The sequence below is a fragment of the Oncorhynchus gorbuscha genome, linkage group LG03 (assembly GCF_021184085.1).
Source record: "Oncorhynchus gorbuscha isolate QuinsamMale2020 ecotype Even-year linkage group LG03, OgorEven_v1.0, whole genome shotgun sequence".
Classification (NCBI taxonomy): Eukaryota; Metazoa; Chordata; class Actinopteri; order Salmoniformes; family Salmonidae; genus Oncorhynchus; species Oncorhynchus gorbuscha.
Genome location: NC_060175.1, coordinates 83,822,439 through 83,843,887, shown reverse-complemented (window position 1 = coordinate 83,843,887; position 21,449 = coordinate 83,822,439). Strand labels below are relative to the sequence as shown.

The following is a 21,449-nucleotide window of genomic DNA, read 5'->3' as shown; positions in this document are numbered from 1 at the left end:
GAGTACTCCCAACAGCACACATTATTATTGTAGCCCCTGACAAGCACACCTGATTCAACTTGTCAACTAATCTTTAGGCCCACAATGAGTTGAATCAGGCATGTTGGTCTAGTCTAGGGCTACAACAAAAATGTGTACTGTTAGGGGTACTCAAGACCAGCGTTGGCAGCCACTGACCTAAAGGCTTCTGGCACAAGGCCTGATGCAGTAGACCAGTACATCATAACATCTGTAGTGAGGACGTACCGGACAGCTTGCGGTTGTCCAGTTTGAGGCGGTTGAGAGGGTTGGTGCCATACAGAAGGACATGACGCTCTGAATGGACCGACTGCAGCTCCTCCAGAGTGGCCTTCCTACCTCGGATAGTCTGTTAGAACACAGACCAGACAGAGCAACAGATAAGGGACCAGGTGGAGACAGCTCTGGTGTCTTCTAGTAACTTGTAATCAGTGATATGGATGTATGTGTAATACGTGTGTAATGATAATGGTGATGTGTGTACCTCACACTGGCCCCTGAGACCTCTCTCCTGGAGACGTGACCAGATACTCTGGATCCTCCCAGCATGCTCTGGGTGGCTGCTGTTGTCACCACATGTGCACTGGTGCTTCAGCATCTGAGAGTCATAAACCAGACCTGCAACCAAACACAGACAGACATTAACGAGACTATTTCCAGTGGTTACTACCCATTTCCTCCAAATCAACAGCTATAAGACAGATCTAACCACAATGAGAAAGTTCATCAAAAAAATGCAATTAAATAATATCAACTTATCAGAGAATCCCTGACCAGGCCTCAGATTGAAATACGGCCACAGTAGGGATAATAACCTACACCTAGGTAGGTCGTGGTGGCAGTGTGCCTGTGTGTGTGGTTCACTTCTTACCGGTGGTGAAGCGTGGTTCTGGGGTGGACAGGGGTAGGGGTTTGTCTGGCAACGTGAGGGATGTGGAGGCTGGCGAGGACTGGGTACGGGAGAGGGGGCGGTGGGCACCGCCAAGCATAATGGGTACCGCCAGTGTCTCCATGTGGGCTGTCTGGCGACGCAGCTGCTGCAGCTGTTTCTGTTTCTCCCATAGCAACGACTAGAGAGAGAGAGGGAGGTAGATAGAGCGAGAGGGAGGGAGATAGAGATAGAGGGAGGGAGATAGAGCGAGAGGGAGGGAGATAGAGATAGAGCGAGGGAGCGAGAGGGAGGGAGATAGAGCGAGGGAGATAGAGATAGAGGGAGGGAGATAGAGCGAGGGAGATAGAGGGAGGGAGATAGAGGGAGAGGGAGGGAGATAGAGATAGAGGGAGGGAGATAGAGCGAGGGAGATAGAGGGAGGGAGATAGAGCGAGAGGGAGGGAGATAGAGGGACAGGGAGATAGAGGGACAGGGAGGGAGATAGAGGGACAGGGAGGGAGATAGAGGGAGGGAGATATGAGAGGGAGGGAAATAGAGCGAGAGGGAGGGAGATAGAGATAGTGCGAGGGAGATGGAGGGAGGGAGATAGAGGGAGGGAGATAGAGCGAGAGGGAGGGAGATAGAGCGAGAGGGAGGGAGATAGAGCGAGAGGGAGGGAGATTGTTGTGATTTTCAACCCACAGAAATCTATATAAATAAGAGTATGCCAAACCTGCACGAAAAAAATATAAAACCCTTTGCTGCTCTCTGCTGGAAGTTGAAGGAGACATGTTCTAGTGTTCCTCTACCATCCTCTGTGTCTGTAGCTTACCTGGTTGAGTATGAGTGTGTGTTGCAGGTTGATCTGTCCTCCCTGGCTGTCTGCCGCAGACACAAGCTCCGCCTCCCTCAGTGACTCCGCCCTTGCTCTGCCCTGATAGATATCGCTGGGCGCTGGCCCCACCTCCTCAGAGTCCATGTCCTCTGAGGGGATCTGTTTGAGACGAGGCTTCTCACTGGTCTTAGACATCAGCTTGAACACACAAATAATGATCCATTTAGCTTTATTCACTAAATTCGATCAATCTATTTTTGCCAAAAAAAGACAGCTGCTGGCAGATGAAGCCCTCCTTGGATTGTACAAAAATAATCCATTACAACAGAGTGAGTGAGCATGAGAGTATATGTGAGCAAAGATGGATTTGTGAGGGTGTGTAAGTCACTCACCTTTCCCAGATGTGTCTGCTGTTTAAGTCTCTCCAATAGTTGGCTGTTGTGGTGCTGCTGCAGCAGATGGGGGTGAAGGGATCTGGGGCTCTGGGGCAGGGGCTCTGAGCGAGTCCGGCTCAGAGGCTTGTGAGGGCCCCCTTCCGGGGCCAGATGATCCATCTGGGGGGAAAACTGCAGAGGAACAGGGCCCAGGCCTGGAACTGAGACCAGAGGAGACAGGCAGAGTGTGGCTATAAGTCTGACTGTTTGTCAAGGCCACAAGGTGGCAGTGTCACAATACCTATGACAGCAGCATAAACATTTTCTTCATAGCTCTTTCACGGGAGGCTGAAGAAAAGTCCTGATACCGACAGAATCCAGTTTAACAATTCAGTATTGTAACACATTCCTGGCAAGGACTTCTCCTGTTCTATGTCAAAGTCAAGTTACATGTGAAAGGAATTTTCACTACCATATACAAAGGCAATGTTTATTGGACGTCAAACTTATTTACAAGCCAGAATTGTATTTGAATGCTGTGGTGTCTCACCAGCGAGCATTGGGGCGTGCACCAGTCTGGAGGGCTCCAGGATGAGGACAGGCTGGAAGTGAGGGGACAGCGACCCACTCTGCTCCTCCGTCCCCAGGGGAAGGTAGACAGACTGGCCTCCCGTCACCATAGGCACCCGACCCACCTTCAGAGGGGACAAGTCTCCATCACTCTGCACACATACACATAGAATGTGGCCAAAAGTTAACTAGTTGCTATCAAAGAAGAATCTTAGTGTTGTTATTTTTTGCAATCTCATTATAATAATGAAAAGCATTGAATTCATAACCTCCATAACATCTACAGGTCTACATACTTTTCTTCAGGTTGTGTGATGTGCTTACCCTGGCATTGGCTGGCAGGCCCAGGGTGATGGTGGGTAGGACTGAGGAACTCTGGACGGTGAAGTGGGCTAGAGACCCATCCTGGAGCAGCAGTCTCTGGGCCTGAGGGGGTACAACATGAATTCAACCATATTGCCTTGACTGTGTACTCTCAAACCTGATTAGGTAGCTCCGCAGGTGCAGGTCTTGTGTGTACTGTACATGTACGTGATTAAGTGATTTTATGTTAGTGAATAGATAGTGAGAGTGTGTGTGTTTGTGTAGTGTTTAAGTGTATACACAAGTGAGAGTAGCATACAAAATGCATGTGGGACAGCCTGCTTATTCTGATAAGCCAAGGCTAGACGACGATGTGGAGAGGGTTTGATTAGGTGACCTGGTGTTGGGTTCAACTAGGTGGAGAGGGTTTGATTAGGTGATCTGGTGTTGGGTTCAACTAGGTGGAGAGGGTTTGATTAGGTGATCTGGTGTTGTGTTCAACTAGGTGGAGAGAGTTTGATTGGGTGATCTGGTGTTGTGTTCAACTAGGTGGAGAGGGTTTGATTAGGTGATCTGGTGTTGTGTTCAACTAGGTGGAGAGGGTTTGATTAGGTGATCTGGTGTTGTGTTCAACTAGGTGGAGAGGGTTTGATTAGGTGATCTGGTGTTGTGTTCAACTAGGTGGAGAGGGTTTGATTAGGTGATCTGGTGTTGTGTTCAACTAGGTGGAGAGGGTTTGATTAGGTGATCTGGTGTTGTGTTCAACTAGGTGGAGAGGGTTTGATTAGGTGATCTGGTGTTGTGTTCAACTAGGTGGAGAGAGTTTGATTGGGTGATCTGGTGTTGTGTTCAACTAGGTGGAGAGGGTTTGATTAGGTGATCTGGTGTTGTGTTCAACTAGGTGGAGAGGGTTTGATTAGGTGATCTGGTGTTGTGTTCAACTAGGTGGAGAGGGTTTGATTAGGTGATCTGGTGTTGTGTTCAACTAGGTGGAGAGGGTTTGATTAGGTGATCTGGTGTTGTGTTCAACTAGGTGGAGAGGGTTTGATTAGGTGATCTGGTGTTGTGTTCAACTAGGTGGAGAGGGTTTGATTAGGTGATCTGGTGTTGTGTTCAACTAGGTGGAGAGGGTTTGATTAGGTGATCTGGTGTTGTGTTCAACTAGGTGGAGAGAGTTTGATTGGGTGATCTGGTGTTGTGTTCAACTAGGTGGAGAGGGTTTGATTAGGTGATCTGGTGTTGTGTTCAACTAGGTGGAGAGGGTTTGATTAGGTGATCTGGTGTTGTGTTCAACTAGGTGGAGAGGGTTTGATTAGGTGATCTGGTGTTGTGTTCAACTAGGTGGAGAGGGTTTGATTAGGTGATCTGGTGTTGTGTTCAACTAGGTGGAGAGGGTTTGATTAGGTGATCTGGTGTTGTGTTCAACTAGGTGGAGAGGGTTTGATTGGGTGATCTGGTGTTGTGTTCAACTAGGTGGAGAGGATTTGATTGGGTGATCTGGTGTTGTGTTCAACTAGGTGGAGAGGGTTTGATTAGGTGATCTGGTGTTGTGTTCAACTAGGTGGAGAGAGTTTGATTAGGTGATCTGGTGTTGTGTTCAACTAGGTGGAGAGAGTTTGATTAGGTGATCTGGTGTTGTGTTCAACTAGGTGGAGAGGGTTTGATTAGGTGATCTGGTGTTGTGTTCAACTAGGTGGAGAGGGTTTGATTAGGTGATCTGGTGTTGTGTTCAACTAGGTGGAGAGAGTTTGATTAGGTGACCTGGTGTTGTGTTCAACTAGGTGGAGAGGGTTTGATTAGGTGATCTGGTGTTGTGTTCAACTAGGTGGAGAGGGTTTGATTAGGTGACCTGGTGTTGTGTTCAACTAGGTGGAGAGGGTTTGATTAGGTGATCTGGTGTTGTGTTCAACTAGGTGGAGAGGGTTTGATTAGGTGATCTGGTGTTGTGTTCAACTAGGTGGAGAGGGTTTGATTAGGTGACCTGGTGTTGTGTTCAGCTACAGGGCTACAGACAGATGTCCTTCTCCAGTATCACTGTTTTAATCATTTCATTACCCAGACTGCATAGCTTAGAGAAACACACTGAACAAACAGTCCAGAAACTAAGGCACTACTGGTCCCATCTCCACACAAACACACTAGAGAGGAGAATCAAAACTTCATGCATATGTATAGGTGTATGTGTGTGTAGGGGAAGGGAGGCTGGGTAAATACCAATCGGATAATAACCTCATGGGACAGCCCGCCAACAGATTGCAGCACTCCGTTCTCATTGGGTAGACTGTCGTTAGGCGAGCTGCAGCCAGACACTGGTGTGCTACTGCTGCTGGGGGACGAGTCTGCAGAGAGAAAAAGGGAGAAAGGGAGGGAGAGAGAGAAAGGGAGAGGGAGGGAGAGAGAGAGAGTTCATAACACAACATGTCCCAGTCATTCTATTAGCCCTGGCACGACAGAGTCTAGCGGCCAGCAGTGTTTGGGAGAGTGAGGTACTTACCCAGAGTGTCGGGCACCCGGTGTTTGATGGGGGACGGGGCACTGTCCTTGCGTGTCAGAGGACTCTTACGAGTGTTCAGGTGTTTCTTCAGCTTGTGTTTCACCTTCAGGTTGGGCTCTGAGGCTGCTCAACGACAGAGATAACATCATTAGTATACATTTCTCCGAAAACTATCCAACACAAATGAAAGTTTGTAGCTGAGTACAATGTAGAAATCGGGATCAATACCATTGAAAGATAGAATTTCCTCTCCATTCATACATTCTCAGCAGTTTAATTCTGCTGATGTACAGAATGTACCATATGTAGGAAACATGTATATTTACTGTGAGCTTCTCTAAAACAGGTTCTACAGGCATTGTGAAGCCTAGATCCGATTCCAAACAGGTATTATGAACAGGATGACAGTGATGTGCAGCCCGAGGCTAATTAACGGTGTGTCAAAACGGTGTTATAATGAATACTCTGTCAGTCATCTCTCTGGGCTGTGTGAAGGGCAGGCAACCGTGTTTCAGCTTACAGCATTACAGCTTTGTAACAAGGATCTTATGGGCTAATTGTAGAGTGTAGCCTCATAGCATCAGGCCCTGAGGCACAAGGCATGTGAGAACTAAACATTTGCATGGCAAACACCTGGTTTAGTGTGTGTGTGTGTGTGTGTGTGTGTGTGTGTGTGTGTGTGTGTGTGTGTGTGTGTGTGTGTGTGTGTGTGTGTGTGCGTGCGTGCGTGCGTGCGTGCGTGCGTGCGTGCGTGCGTGCGTGCGTGCGTGCGTGCGTGTGTGTCTCACCTGCCCTGCGTAGAGGAGTGTCATCTGAGCCGTCGCTGGAACCCTGTGCGGGGGAGGACAGCTGAGGCTGGGGCGGCCCACTGGGGTCTGGAGCCAGCTCCCTACAGAAACAAAACAAAACACAGACACTCATCACAGTCTGTCGGATAATCAATTGGAACCTGAAATCAAGGTGAAATGACTCAGCACAACACACATACTGACACATAATGCAATGGTAAAATGAAAGCATGGTTCTGAAGGTGTAAAGAGTTCTCACCTGTAGCCCACATGCTACTGAAGGTATAAAGAGTTCTCAAATGTAGCCCACATGCTACTGAAGGTGTAAAGAGTTCTCACCTGTAGCCCACATGCTACTGAAGGTTTAAAGAGTTCTCACCTGTAGCCCACATGCTACTGAAGGTGTAAAGAGTTCTCACCTGTAGCCCACATGCTACTGAAGGTATAAAGAGTTCTCACCTGTAGCCCACATGCTACTGAAGGTGTAAAGAGTTCTCACCTGTAGTCCACATGCTACTGAAGGTATAAAGAGTTCTCACCTGTAGCCCACATGCTACTGAAGGTGTAAAGAGTTCTCACCTGTAGTCCTCATGCTACTGAAGGTGTAAAGAGTTCTCACCTGTAGCCCACATGCTACTGAAGGTGTAAAGAGTTCTCACCTGTAGCCCACATGCTACTGAAGGTGTAAAGAGTTCTCACTTGTAGCCCACATGCTACTGAAGGTGTAAAGAGTTCTCACCTGTAGCCCACATGCTACTGAAGGTGTAAAGAGTTCTCACCTGTAGCCCACATGCTACTGAAGGTGTAAAGAGTTCTCACCTGTAGCCCACATGCTACTGAAGGTATAAAGAGTTCTCACCTGTAGCCCACATGCTACTGAAGGTGTAAAGAGTTCTCACCTGTAGCCCACATGCTACTGAAGGTATAAAGAGTTCTCACCTGTAGCCCACATGCTACTGAAGGTGTAAAGAGTTCTCACCTGTAGTCCTCATGCTACTGAAGGTGTAAAGAGTTCTCACCTGTAGCCCACATGCTACTGAAGGTGTAAAGAGTTCTCACCTGTAGTCCACATGCTACTGAAGGTATAAAGAGTTCTCACCTGTAGCCCACATGCTACTGAAGGTGTAAAGAGTTCTCACCTGTAGTCCTCATGCTACTGAAGGTGTAAAGAGTTCTCACCTGTAGCCCACATGCTACTGAAGGTGTAAAGAGTTCTCACCTGTAGCCCACATGCTACTGAAGGTATAAAGAGTTCTCACCTGTAGCCCACATGCTTCTGAAGGTGTAAAGAGTTCTCACCTGTAGCCCACATGCTACTGAAGGTATAAAGAGTTCTCACCTGTAGCCCACATGCTACTGAAGGTGTAAAGAGTTCTCACCTGTAGCCCACATGCTACTGAAGGTGTAAAGAGTTCTCACCTGTAGCCCACATGCTTCTGAAGGTGTAAAGAGTTCTCACCTGTAACCCACATGCTACTGAAGGTATAAAGAGTTCTCACCTGTAGCCCACATGCTACTGAAGGTCTAAAGAGTTCTCACCTGTAGCCCACATGCTACTGAAGGTATAAAGAGTTCTCACCTGTAGCCCACATGCTTCTGAAGGTGTAAAGAGTTCTCACCTGTAGCCCACATGCTACTGAAGGTATAAAGAGTTCTCACCTGTAGCCCACATGCTACTGAAGGTATAAAGAGTTCTCACCTGTAGCCCACATGCTACTGAAGGTATAAAGAGTTCTCACCTGTAGCCCACATGCTACTGAAGGTGTAAAGAGTTCTTACATGTAGCCCACATGCTACTGAAGGTTTAAAGAGTTCTCACCTGTAGCCCACATGCTACTGAAGGTGTAAAGAGTTCTCACCTGTAGTCCACATGCTACTGAAGGTATAAAGAGTTCTCACCTGTAGCCCACATGCTACTGAAGGTATAAAGAGTTCTCACCTGTAGCCCACATACTACTGAAGGTGTAAAGAGTTCTCACCTGTAGCCCACATGCTACTGAAGGTATAAAGAGTTCTCACCTGTAGCCCACATGCTACTGAAGGTGTAAAGAGTTCTCACCTGTAGTCCACATGCTACTGAAGGTGTAAAGAGTTCTCACCTGTAGCCCACATGCTACTGAAGGTTTAAAGAGTTCTCACCTGTAGCCCACATGCTACTGAAGGTGTAAAGAGTTCTCACCTGTAGCCCACATGCTACTGAAGGTATAAAGAGTTCTCACCTGTAGCCCACATGCTACTGAAGGTGTAAAGAGTTCTCACCTGTAGTCCACATGCTACTGAAGGTATAAAGAGTTCTCACCTGTAGCCCACATGCTACTGAAGGTGTAAAGAGTTCTCACCTGTAGTCCTCATGCTACTGAAGGTGTAAAGAGTTCTCACCTGTAGCCCACATGCTACTGAAGGTGTAAAGAGTTCTCACCTGTAGCCCACATGCTACTGAAGGTGTAAAGAGTTCTCACCTGTAGCCCACATGCTACTGAAGGTGTAAAGAGTTCTCACCTGTAGCCCACATGCTACTGAAGGTGTAAAGAGTTCTCACCTGTAGCCCACATGCTACTGAAGGTGTAAAGAGTTCTCACCTGTAGCCCACATGCTACTGAAGGTGTAAAGAGTTCTCACCTGTAGCCCACAGGGGGACCACTGAGAGGGTTGGAGCTGGTTCTTCCCAGGGCTTGTTGTTTTTGCTTCTTCAGAATCACCTCCTGGAGTTTCTGCTTCACCAGGGAACTGGCCACAGCACCTGTCAATCAACACAGATATAGAGACCATCAGACCAATCACTCTGCAGGGATTGGTAACTGAAGATAGACTATATACAGTATGACACTCCTGTCACAACTACCTCATCCCCATGTAGTATTTAATTATTTATCTTGCTCCTTTGCACCCCAGTATCTCTACTTGCACATTCATCTTCTACACATCTATCATTCCAGTGTTTAATTGCTATATTGTTCTCAACTGGCCTACCTGGTGAAATAAGGGTGAAATAAACAAATACAAATAAACAATGGGAATGGCCCTCTATCAGTCTCTCCCTCTATCCACAGATGGACTTGACCTTCCCAGTGTGTGTGTGTGTGTGTGTGTGTGTGTGTGTGTGTGTGTGTGTGTGTGTGTGTGTGTGTGTGTGTGTGTGTGTGTGTGTGTGTGTGTGTGTGTGTGTGTGTGTGTGTGTGTGTGTGTGTGTGTGTAAGGCAACGGGAACAGTGGGCTCTGTGTGAGGACCAGGTAACACGTGATGTCTAGCATGCCTCAGCTCCAGCCCACAAAACACAGAGATAAGTAGCTCAGAGCCACAATGGTCCATTGACAGCCACTCACAGAGAACCAAGTTTGGGACCCACCAGGGCAGAGGTCAAAACATCATTAATCAGCTCATCCTCTCCCCTCCCCTCCAGGGCCCTACCAGATACTGTCTGACTGGAGGAATGCTCAGATACCACACAAACGTATTTATGGCCACACAAAGACAGCACAACATTACTGTTTTCCTCTGCTTGTTGTAAGAGATTTGGTATTATTTTTGTATAGGTGCAATTGATGATGACTCAGTTTGCTGGGAAAAGGCCTCTCAAATGGGTGGGTCTACATGTTTTCTTCAGCACAAGGCATTCTGAAGTTAGTTGGGGTGAAAATGTACATTTGCAGTGTGTGTGTGTGTGTGTGTGTGTGTGTGTGTGTGTGTGTGTGTGTGTGTGTGTGTGTGTGTGTGTGTGTGTGTGTGTGTGTGTGTGTGTGTGTGTGTGTGTGTGTGTGTGTGTGTGTGTGTGTGTGTGTGTGTGTGTGTGTGCAGGATGTTTATCTTGTGAAAGTGACATTGATGGATCTATCTCTTTACACCAGATTGTGCAGAACATTTTCAAATCAGGGCAACAATACTACAGTGTACAGTGTACAAGCACACACACACACACAATCATGTATGTTTTTCTATCCTTGTGGTGACCGAACAATTGATTCCCATTCAAAATGTAATTTTTCCTACACCTAACCTAACCTACCCTTAACCACTAACCCTAACTGTAAATCTGCCTAAAATAGCCTTTATCCTTGTGGGGACCAGTGAAATGTCCACACTTGTCCGAATTGTCCCTTGTTTTACAGTCTTTGTGAGGACTTCTGGTCCCCACAATGATAGTACAACTAAACACACACACAGTGAAACTCACTCTGTTGGCTCTTGTCCTTGTGCCACAGCTGCTGCAGCTCTTGCTGTTTCTCCTGCTCCTGCTCACGTCTCCGTTGTTCCATGTTGAACTGAAATACAATGAGACACTCAGTAAAGTATGTGTGGAAACAGGAAAAAGTGCCCCTCTGAACTGGGAATGTGTGACATATGGTTGACAAAAAGACTGGGAACAAATGAGCTCGAATGGAGCATGAAAGTCATTACTAATATGATTTGCACAAATGTAAACATTACAGGTTTTAAACATTAAATACAGTACATGTAATGAAATGCATGGATTGGCAGTGTGTGAGTGTTTGGGGGCTGTGTGCTGGGACTGTGCGGGGACTGGGCATAGCCATACAGAACGTACCCGTATGTGCTGGTGCAGCTGCTGCTGCGAGAAAGGGGTGCAGGGCTGGGGGGAGAAGGGGCTGAGGAGCAGCGGAGGGTGCAGGGGGGTCAGCAGGGCTGTGTCCGAACCCGGCCGCATCACACGCTCCGTCACACGCAGGTCCATGGGGACTGACCCCAGGGGCGCCGACACCGAGGACTCTGATAGTGGGAGGGGAGGGAGGGAGGGAGGGTGTAGAGTTTCTCAGAAAATCAATTCCTTACTACCAACCTCTGGACTTCAGATCAAGTGTATTCTTACAGTACAGCAGTAGCACTTAACTCCCAGGGCTCAATATTCCTCCACTGGGCTACACTCCTCTCCTAACTCTACATTCTTCATTGACATAAATGGCAGATGTTTATGGCTTTGCATGCTGCTCTGTCAGTGGGAAGATGCCTCACCACGTTCAACAGGATCCAGGAAGGGTTTGGGAAAGAGATGCATGTCTTCCTACACAGTACTGACACGTGCACACACCCACACCCACACCCACACACCCACCCACACACACCCACACCCACCCACCCACCCACCCACCCACCCACCCCACACACACACACACACACACACACACACACACACACACACCAAAAAATGAAACACAAAGACTTGACATGACATTTCCCAGCCAGTCTTGGGTAGAGAGTTTATAACTACATGACATTTCCCAGCCAGTCTTGGGTAGAGAGTTTATAACTACATGACATTTCCCAGCCAGTCTTGGGTAGAGAGTTTATAACTACATGACATTTCCCAGCCAGTCTTGGGTAGAGAGTTTATAACTACATGACATTTCCCAGCCAGTCTTGGGTAGAATTTATAACTACATGACAGGTCAAATGATGTACATGTCACTCATGAAAGTTGACTTGACTTGTGTCCAAATCATGAGCAGCACCAGTAAAAAAAGGGGAAAGAGGAAAATACTGTATAAACACAGTGTGTCTGTCTCATGTAAAGATCTGCAGGCATCAGAACTTCACCTCACAGCTGGGTTAAAGAGGTTGTGTGTCGTGACTGAGGGCGAGAGACCGTAGATTCCATTAACACTGCTGTTGAATTGTGAGAATAGCACTATATATTGTAATCGCCACCTAAGCATTGTGATAATATCGTTTCGTGAGGTCCCTGGCAATTCTCAGCATTAGTGTTTAGTGTAGTGCGCACTGTGTTTGAGGAGGAAAGCCTCCTTCATACACACCGCTATAGCCAGCCGTGTGCTCTCAACCCCTGAATGGGGAAAACGGAGGATGTAACTCTTGCTTTAGTTCGGACGTCCATGGAAATCAAAGGGCTGTTTACAGGCCCTCACAGTGCACAGCATCAACGTATACTATGTCATTAAACAAACAGTCCATTGTTCACTAGACTATTACTGTTAGACTACATCAATCCCTCCCCACTGCTAATGAACAAAGAATAAAACACTGTGTTTATCAGTAGAATGAAAAATGTGCTTTTCACAACCCTATTGTACGAATGAAAACGAGCTGATGAGGTGTGTGTGTGTGTGTGTGTGTGTGTGTGTGTGTGTGTGTGTGTGTGTGTGTGTGTGTGTGTGTGTGTGTGTGTGTGTGTGTGTGTGTGTGTGTGTGTGTGTGTGTGTGTGTGTGTGTGTGTGTGTGTTTGCGTGAGTGCTAACGCCGTATTGTGTTTCTGTGTAAGAATGTGGTGGGGGGGGGACCATTCTGACAGACATTTTTGTCTGTCAACGTCCAGTTGTTGTTTGCGTGTAAACGCAGCTGTAACACCTGTGCCCTAACATGTTCTGACACAGCCCTGGGTTTAGGGCCTCCATATTAGGAGGCTGGAGTGGAGGAAGAGAAGGACTTGGCAGGGGCTGCATGAACGCCATCAATATTTGGAATGATTTAAATCCTTCTTGACGAGGAGTCAACAGGCTCTGTGGATGCGTTCAAATGGCACCCTATTCGCTATATAGTGCACTACTTTTGACCACAGCCCTATGGGCCCTAGTCAAAAGTAGTGTACTATATAGCGAATAGTGTGAGATTCGGGAGTCGGAAGAACACATGGATTATTCCAGGAACGTAACAGCAGCGACTCATACAAGGAAACAGAGGAGGCCACTCATCAGCAGAAAACACCAGGGTCATTCGTGTTTCCATCTCTCTCCCACTGCCAACTATATTTAGAACACACAAAGAGAAGGACCACATTTACCTACACAACTATTTTGTTTCTCACAGGAAAGGCACTTAAGACTTGCCTTTAGTTTCCACAGTCATGGATCCTACTGGGAAAGGGGGTGAGTGTGTGGGTGCTGTGAGAAAGAGACCCTGTTTGTCTGACCCTCCCACAGGTACGGCTGTGGCCGTCATGACATTGTCATCTGGTTATTGTCATGCAAATGATTGCCTCTCTCACGGTAATTGACCGTTAATTAACATAAACACGTTTAGCATCTCCAGGCCACTGATGTGTGCCTTTGGAACAAATAAATGTTTTGTTTTTAAAAGTCTAATAAATCAATTGAATACACACCATCACAATAAATCCATTATTTAGTTTAGCCGGGTCTAAAGAAACATTATGAATCAAATGTATTTCAGAAGAACAGAATATGAGTTGGTCTACTGTATGTTATCTGTCAATGCTCAATGCCGAAGGCTGTAGGGATGTTCCTTTAGCAGAAAATATACAAGTCCCTTGCCTCTATCTTGTATGATTTTATAGTAAGAAACATAGAATTGAACTGAGCTGAATAAAATAGAAAGGCAATTTGCCCCATTCCAGAGCAGGTGTGCAGGTGGATTGTCTGTGTCGAGCATAAAAGTGATCATTTCAAACAGGTCCAATAAGCTAGAAACTTTAGAATGATACCAACCTTAAAATGCCTTGGAAATCAAGAGATACGCTACCGTTCACAAGCTAGGGGTCACTTACAAATGTCCTTGGTTTTTGAAAGAAAAAACAAAGGTTTTGTCCATTAAAATAACATCATATTGATCAGAAATGTGTATTTTATTTTATTTTACCTTTATTTTATTAGGCAAGTCAGTTAAGAACAAATTCTTATTTTCAATGACGGCCTAGGAACAGTGTTCAGGGGCAGAACGACAGATTTGTACCTTGTCAGCTCGGGGATTCGAACTTGCAACCTTTCAGTTACTAGTCCAACGCTCTAACCACTAGGCTAGGGGTCACTTACAAATGTCCTTGGTTTTTGAAAGAAAAACAAAGGTTTTGTCCATTAAAATAACATCATATTGATCAGAAATGTGTATTTTATTTTATTTTACCTTTATTTTACTAGGCAAGTCAGTTAAGAACAAATTCTTATTTTCAATGACGGCCTAGGAACAGTGTTCAGGGGCAGAACGACAGATTTGTACCTTGTCAGCTCGGGGATTCGAACTTGCAACCTTTCGGTTACTAGTCCAACGCTCTAACCACTAGGCTACCCTGCCGCCCCACCCTGCCGCCCCAGTGTAGACATTGTTAATGTGGTAAATGACTATTGTAGCTGGAAACGGCAGATTTGTAATGGAATATCTACATAGGCGTACAGAGGCCCATTATCAGCAACCTTCACTCCCGTGTTCCAATGGCACATTGTGTTAGCTAATCCAGTTTATCATTTTAAAAAGCTAATTGATCATTAGAAAACCCTTTTGTAATTATGTTAGTACAGCTGAAAACTGTGCACAACTGAGCAAGTGGATAAATACATTAGAGGGTCTAGTTTGAGAAAAACAGAAGCATCACAAGTCCTCAACTGACAGCTTCATTAAATAGTACCCGCAAAACACCTGTCTCAACATCAACAGTGAAGAGAGTTCTCAGCTGTGCGAACATAATTGCAAAAGGGTTTTCTATTTTCTAATTTTATTTGTCACATACACATGGTTAGCAGATGTTAATACGAGTGTAGTGAAATGCTTGTGCGTCTAGTTCCGACAGTGCAGTAATATCTAACAAGTAATCTAACTAACAATTTCACAACTACCTTATACACACAAGTGTAAAGGAAATCATATAGAAGTATATGGATGATCGATGGCCGAACGGCAAGATGCAGTAGATGGTATAGAGTGCAGTATAGACATATGAGATGAGTAATGTAGGGTATGTAAACATGATATAAAGTGGCATTGTTTAAAGAGGCTAGTGATACATTTATTACATCCCATTTTTAATTATTAAAGTGGCTAGAGATTTGAGTCAGTATGCTGGCAGCAGCCACTCAATGTTAGTGATACATGACTGCCGGTGTGGTGGTAATACGGTCAGCCCTGCTCACAGGTCAACTGTGCGTCTTGACAATGAGTGTCTGAAATCAGAAACTGGCGGATGGAAAAACTGTTCCTCAGAGCCAACAAGTCATGGTGTGATGATGAAGATCAGATGTGTCTGTTGAAGCCCGGTTCAGGGCTAGGATGAGTCCCACTGGACACTGAACAATCAGTCTCTCCTCCTCATCTCCTTCCCAGAACTCTATCGTTCTTCGCCCTAGATCGGTTCTACCACTATGACCAGTGTGTACAGGAACCTCTATCCCTCAAGATTATTAGGCAGAACACAGAACGACTGATTGAGAAAGAAAGAGAAAGTATTTCTGTAACTTGAACCACTTTACCTCTATCACCACTCATGAGTTGACATGTTCATTTTTGAATTAATAAATGATTTGTACACTATCATAACTGTAGTACAAACCTGGAGTAAGTACACACATCCAGGGAAAGAAACTGAGTAAGTACACACATCCAGGGAAAGAAACTGAGTAAGTACACACATCCAGGGAAAGAAACTGAGTAAGTACACACATCCAGGGAAAGAAACTGAGTAAGTACACACATCCAGGGAAAGAAACTGAGTAAGTACACACATCCAGGGAAAGAAACTGAGTAAGTACATATACTCCACACATAGTGCCAAAGACTCAGTGTAAATCTCAGGCCCAACTCCACACATAGAGCCAAAGACTCAGCGACTGGCTGGCCCTCCAAATTAGCCGTCTCAAAATAAAAAGGCCAACAAAACAGGAAGTGTTGACCAAGTGACATCTGCTCCACTTTGGTCAGACACCTCCCCCTCCTCCCACTCTCCCTCCCCCTCCTCCTCTTGATGACCCTGACTGGAATGGAGTCTCTAATTGGCATGGATTCCACATCTATTTTGGGGTGGGAGGAACACTTCTTTCAGGCTTTGCTGCTAATTTCAATGGTTACTTTTGTTTGTCCCCCTCATCAGAGGTCCTGATCCATCGGCCGAGAGGATATGTAGCACAAACAACATCCTCCAAGGAAAAAAGGCTTGGATATGTCTGAGCATAATGTGTATGCAGTTTTTAAAAAGTAACATTGCTGAAGATATTCACAGTTGAAACGATAACAAAGTGAACCACTGCTACTGTAAAAAGCAACAACAAAAAGGAACTGTCCATCCATGATATCAAAAATATGTTGCGGCTATACGGTGTTTGTTTACATTGACTTTGTTTACAACTATTGGAATAAAACAAGCTTATATTTTGGGTTCTGATGGAGTATGACAGTTGAACTAACTCATGAGGCATTGTGGTGCTGTAAAGGGCAAACCGTCTTACCACGCCCTTCCAGAACCTTCCCAGTTAGGAGGCTAATAGAGCCCAGCTGGGGTTCTGGAAGGGTGTGGTAAGATGGTTTGCTCTTTACAGCACCACACTTATTAATAAGTTATATCTTTCAAGAATCAATGGGTACATATCATTAATAAGTTATATCCTTCAAGAATCAATGGGTACATATCATTAATGAGTTATATCTTTCAAGAATCAATGGGTACATATCATTAATGAGTTATATCCTTCAAGAATCAATGGGTACATATCATTAATGAGTTATATCCTTCAAGAATCAATGGGTACATATCATTAATGAGTTATATCCTTCAAGAATCAATGAGTACATATCATTAATGAGTTATATCCTTCAAGAATCAATGGGTACATATCAATAATGAGTTATATCCTTCAAGAATCAATGGGTACATATCATTAATGAGTTATATCCTTCAAGAATCAATGGGTACATATCACTAATTGTCATGCCTTGGTCTTAGTGTTTTGTGTTTTCATTGATTGTTTGGTCAGGCCAGGGTGTGACATGGGTTTGTTTTGTTGTATTTCGTATTGGGGTTTTGTGGTTATTGGGATTGCGGCTGAGTAGGGGTGTTGTATGGGCTTGGCTGCCTGAGGCGGTTCTCAATCAGAGTCAGGTGATTCTCGTTGTCTCTGATTGGGAACCGTATTTAGGTAGCCTGGGTTTCGCTTTGTATTTCGTGGGTGATTGTTCCTGTCTCTGTGTAGTTTCACCAGATAGGCTGTATTAGGTTTCACGTTCCGTTTTGTTGTTTTGTACTTATATCAGTTATTTCATGTACCGCGATTCATTCATTAAAGACATGAGTAACCACCACGCTGCATTTCGGTCCGACTTTCTTTCAAAAAACGAAGAACGTGTTACAGAATCACCCACCACACACGGACCGAGCAGCGTGTTAACAGGCAGGAGCCAAAGGAGAGGCAACAGAAGCAGCTGCAGTGGGAGAGGCTGCACCACTTGGAGAATTGGACATGGGAGGAAGAACTGGATGGAAAAGGACCCTGGGCTCAGCCTGGTGAATATCGCCGCCCCAAGGAGGAACTAGAGGCGGCTAAAGCGGAGAGGCGCTGGTATGAGGAGGCAGCACGGCGACGTGGATGGAAGCCCGAAAAGCAGCCCCAAAAAATTATTGGGAGGGGGCTTACAGGGAGTATGGCTATGCCAGGTAGGAGACCTGCGCAAACTCCCTGTGCTTACTCCCTGTGCTTAAACTCCCTGTGCTTGCTAGAGAGACCGGGCAGGCACCGTGTTATGCTATGGAGCGCGCGGTGTTTCCAGTGCGGGTGCATAGCCCGGTGCGGTATATTTCAGCTCCGCGTATCAGCCGGGCTAGATCGACAGCCGGCTCTACGCATCTGGTCCCCAGTGTGTCTCCTTGGGCCGGGTTACATGGCACCAGCCTTGCACTCGGTGTCTCCGGTTCACCCACTATTCCACCTCGCCGCACTGGCAGGGCGACTGAGAGTATTCAACCGGGTAAGGTTGGGCAGGCTCGGTGCTCAAGAGCTCCAGTGCGCCTGCATGGTCCGGTCTATCCAGAGCCAACTCTCCTTGTTTATCGTGAGGAGCCAAGGAGGAGACCAGAACCAGAGCCGGTGTTAGAGGTGAGCGAAGCAGGGACTGTGAAGGAGTTAATGGGGAAAGTGGAGGAGAGAGTAATGAGGGAGTTGCTAGTATGGTGCTATAGGTACGATATTCGTCCGACGGAGCGTGTCGGGGATTTAATGGCACCTGGGTCAGCGCCCCATACTCGTCCTGAGGTGCGTGTTAGTCGGCTGGTGAAAAATGTGCCAGCCTCACGCACTAGGCCTCCTGTGTACCTACCTAGCCTTGCACGTCCTGTGCCAGTCCTGCTCTCAGGCTCTCCAGTATACCTTCACGGTCCAGTCCATCATGTGCCACCTTCACACACCAGTCCTCCGGTAGCAGCTCCCCGCACCAGGCTTCCTGTGCGTGTCCTCGGCCCAGTACCACCAGTGCCAGCACCACACATCAGGCCTACAGTGTGCCTCGCCTCTCCTGTGCTGTCGGAGTCTCCCGCCTGTTCAGCACTATCAGAGCCTTCCTCCTCTACAGCGCTGCTGGAGTCTCCTGTCTGTTCAGCGCTATCAGAGCCTTCCTCCTCTACAGCGCTGCCGGAGCCTCCTGCCTGTTCGGAGCAGCCTGAGCTGTCAGTCTGCATGAAGCAGCCTGAGCTGTCAGTCTGCATGAAGCAGCCAGAGCTGTCAGTCTGCATGAAGCAGCCAGAGCTGTCAGTCTGCAAAGAGCTGCCAGTCTGCAAAGAGCTGTCAGTCTGCAAGGAGCTGCCAGTCTGCAGGGTGCTGTCAGCCTGCATGGAGCAGTCAGAGCTGTCAGTCTGCATGAAGCAGCCAGAGCTGCCAGTCTGCAAGGAGCTGCTAGTCTGCAAGGAGCTGCCAGTCTGCAAGGTGCTGCCAGCCTGCATGGAGCAGTCAGAGCTGTCAGTCTGCATGAAGCAGCCAGAGCTGCCAGTCTGCAAGGAGCTGCTAGTCTGCAAGGAGCTTCCAGTCTGCAAGGTGCTGCCAGCCTGCATGGAGCAGTCAGAGTTGTCAGTCTGTATGAAGCAGCCAGAGCTGTCAGTCTGCATGAAGCAGCCAGAGCTGTCAGTCTGCAAGGAGCTGTCAGTCTGCATGGAGCAGCCAGAGCTGTCAGTCTGCATAGAGCAGCTAGATCCGCCAGTCAGCCATGATCTTCTAGATCTGCCAGTCAACCAGATTCTTCCAGATCTTCCAGTCAACCAGTCTCTTCCAGATCTGCCAGTCAACCAGAATCTTCCAGATCTGCTAGTCAACCAGAATCTTCCAGATCCGCCAGCCAGGATCTACCGGAGCCGGCTACCTACCTGAGCTTCATCTCAGTACTGGGCTTCCCCTCAGTTCCGGGCTGCCCCTCAGTCTCGAGCTGCCCTCAGTCTCAGGACTATTAGGCCATGGTCGGCGGCTACGGTGGATTATCCCAGGACGCGAAGGGGAGGAACTATGACTTTAATGGAGCGGGGTCCACGTCCCGAGCCGGAACCGCCACCATGGACAGACGCCCACCCGGACCCTCCCTATGGTTTTGAGGTGCGTCCAATGTTTCAGTTTTTGATTTGTTAAAAAAGTTTGAAATATCCAATAAATGTCGTTCCACTTCATGATTGTGTCCCACTTGTTGTTGATTCCTCACAAAAAAAATACAGTTTTATATCTTTATGTTTGAAGCCTGAAATGTGGCCAAAGGTCGCAAAGTTCAAGGGGGCCGAATACTTTCGCAAGGCACTGTATATCCTTCAAGAATAAATGGGTACATATGAATTAGTTCAAAAATGGATGTAGCAACTGCAGATCGCCCATTTAATGCAAAGGTGCCCCTCCAGTGTCTGAGTATGTGTGTCTGAGTGTGAGTGTTAGTGTGCACAGGTTCTTAGGGTTTGTAGATAAGTCTTGTCACTCTATACACACTAAAGTATTGAAGGCAGTCTATAGAACTGTCAGTGGTGACAGTCAGGGATATAACCATTGTCTACCACACTCTATCACCACTGTATCCTCTGGTCTACATTCCAGTGTATGCCAGTGTATGCTAAAATGTTCCTTTTTAATACAAAATTTACTCCACTACGACACACTGCAAAGCACTATACTTGCCCAAGCTGAAAACACAAGTCAAGTTCAACAGCGGAAGGGTTCAGTTCGGTGCACGCTGCGATTATTATTTGACTCTGCTGGTCATATATGAAGGTTTGAATATCTTGAAGAACAATCTGTCCTTAATGGCCATGTACTCTTATAATCTCCACTCAGGGAGAGGGGAGAGGAGGAGAGGGTAGAGAGCAGAGGGGAGAGGAGGAGAGGGTAGAGAGCAGAGGGGAGGGGAGAGGAGGAGAGGGGAGAGGGTAGAGGATGAGAGGGTAGAGAGCAGAGGGGAGGGGAGAGGAGGAGAGGATGAGAGGGTAGAGGATGAGAGGGTATAGAGCAGAGGGGAGAGGGGCATATAGCAGAGGGGAGAGGAGAGGGGAGAGGAGGAGAGCGTAGAGAGCAGAGGGGAGAGGAGGAGAGGGTAGAGTGCAGAGGGGAGAGGAGGAGAGCGTAGAGTGCAGATGGGAGAGAGCAGAGGGGAGAGGAGGAGAGGGTAGAGAGCAGAGGGGAGAGGAGGAGAGGGTAGAGAGCAGAGGGGAGGGGAGAGGATGAGAGGGTAGAGGATGAGAGGGTAGAGAGCACAGGGGAGAGGAGGAAAGGGTAGAGAGCAGAGGGGAGGGGAGAGGAGGAGAGAGGAGAGGATGAGAGGGTAGAGAGCACAGGGGAGAGGAGGAAAGGGTAGATAGCAGGGGGAGGGGAGAGGAGGAGAGGGGAGAGGATGAGAGGGTAGAGAGCACAGGGGAGAGGAGGAAAGGGTAGAGAGCAGAGGGGAGGGGAGAGGAGGAGAGGGGAGAGGATGAGAGGGTAGAGGATGAGAGGGTAGAGAGCAGAGGGGAGAGGAGGAAAGGGTAGGAGAGCACAGGGGAGAGGAGGAAAGGGTAGAGAGCAGAGGGGAGGGGAGAGGAGGAGAGGGGAGAGGATGAGAGGGTAGAGGATGAGAGGGTAGAGAGCAGAGGGGAGAGGAGGAAAGGGTAGAGAGCAGAGGGGAGGAGAGGAGGAGAGGGGAGAGAGCAGAGGGGAGAGGAGTAGAGGGTAGAGAGCAGAGGAGAGGGGACAGGGTAGAGAGCAGAGGAGAGGAGGAGAGGGTAGAGAGCAGAGGGGAGAGGAGAGGGGAGAGGAGGAGAGGGGAGAGAGCAGAGGAGAGGAGGAGAGGGTAGAGAGCAGAGGGGAGAGGAGGAGAGGGGAGAGAGCAGAGGGGAGAGGAGGAGAGGGTAGAGAGCAGAGGGGAGAGGAGGAGAGGGTAGAGAGCAGAGGGGAGAGGAGGAGAGGGTAGAGAGCAGAGGGGAGAGGAGGAAAGGGTAGAGTGCAGAGGTGAGAGGGGACAGGGTAGAGAGCAGAGGAGAGGAGGAGAGGGTAGAGAGCAGAGGGGAGAGGAGAGGGG

The 21,449-nt window shown here is 47.5% G+C and overlaps 1 protein-coding gene across 6 annotated transcripts in view; it reads right to left on the bottom strand.

Annotated features, from left to right (window-relative positions):
• LOC124032077 (histone deacetylase 7-like) overlaps positions 1-21,449 on the bottom strand; it is a 75,119-nt gene that overhangs the window by 15,233 nt on the left and 38,437 nt on the right. For 3 of the 6 annotated variants that reach the window (XM_046344147.1, XM_046344141.1, XM_046344145.1), the window contains 13 exons: positions 10,798-10,979; positions 10,426-10,513; positions 8,873-8,993; positions 6,254-6,354; positions 5,466-5,588; positions 5,186-5,310; positions 2,993-3,094; positions 2,649-2,820; positions 2,117-2,319; positions 1,722-1,922; positions 890-1,088; positions 503-636; positions 247-367 (listed from right to left, as the gene is read on the bottom strand). In XM_046344147.1, coding sequence (XP_046200103.1) covers positions 247-367; positions 503-636; positions 890-1,088; positions 1,722-1,922; positions 2,117-2,319; positions 2,649-2,820; positions 2,993-3,094; positions 5,186-5,310; positions 5,466-5,588; positions 6,254-6,354; positions 8,873-8,993; positions 10,426-10,513; positions 10,798-10,944 — 1,837 coding nt within the window. In that variant the 5' untranslated portion in view covers positions 10,945-10,979. The remainder of the gene's footprint in view (positions 1-246; positions 368-502; positions 637-889; positions 1,089-1,721; positions 1,923-2,116; positions 2,320-2,648; positions 2,821-2,992; positions 3,095-5,185; positions 5,311-5,465; positions 5,589-6,253; positions 6,355-8,872; positions 8,994-10,425; positions 10,514-10,797; positions 10,980-21,449) is intronic. The other 3 variants (XM_046344143.1, XM_046344142.1, XM_046344144.1) reach the window with 3 other exon arrangements.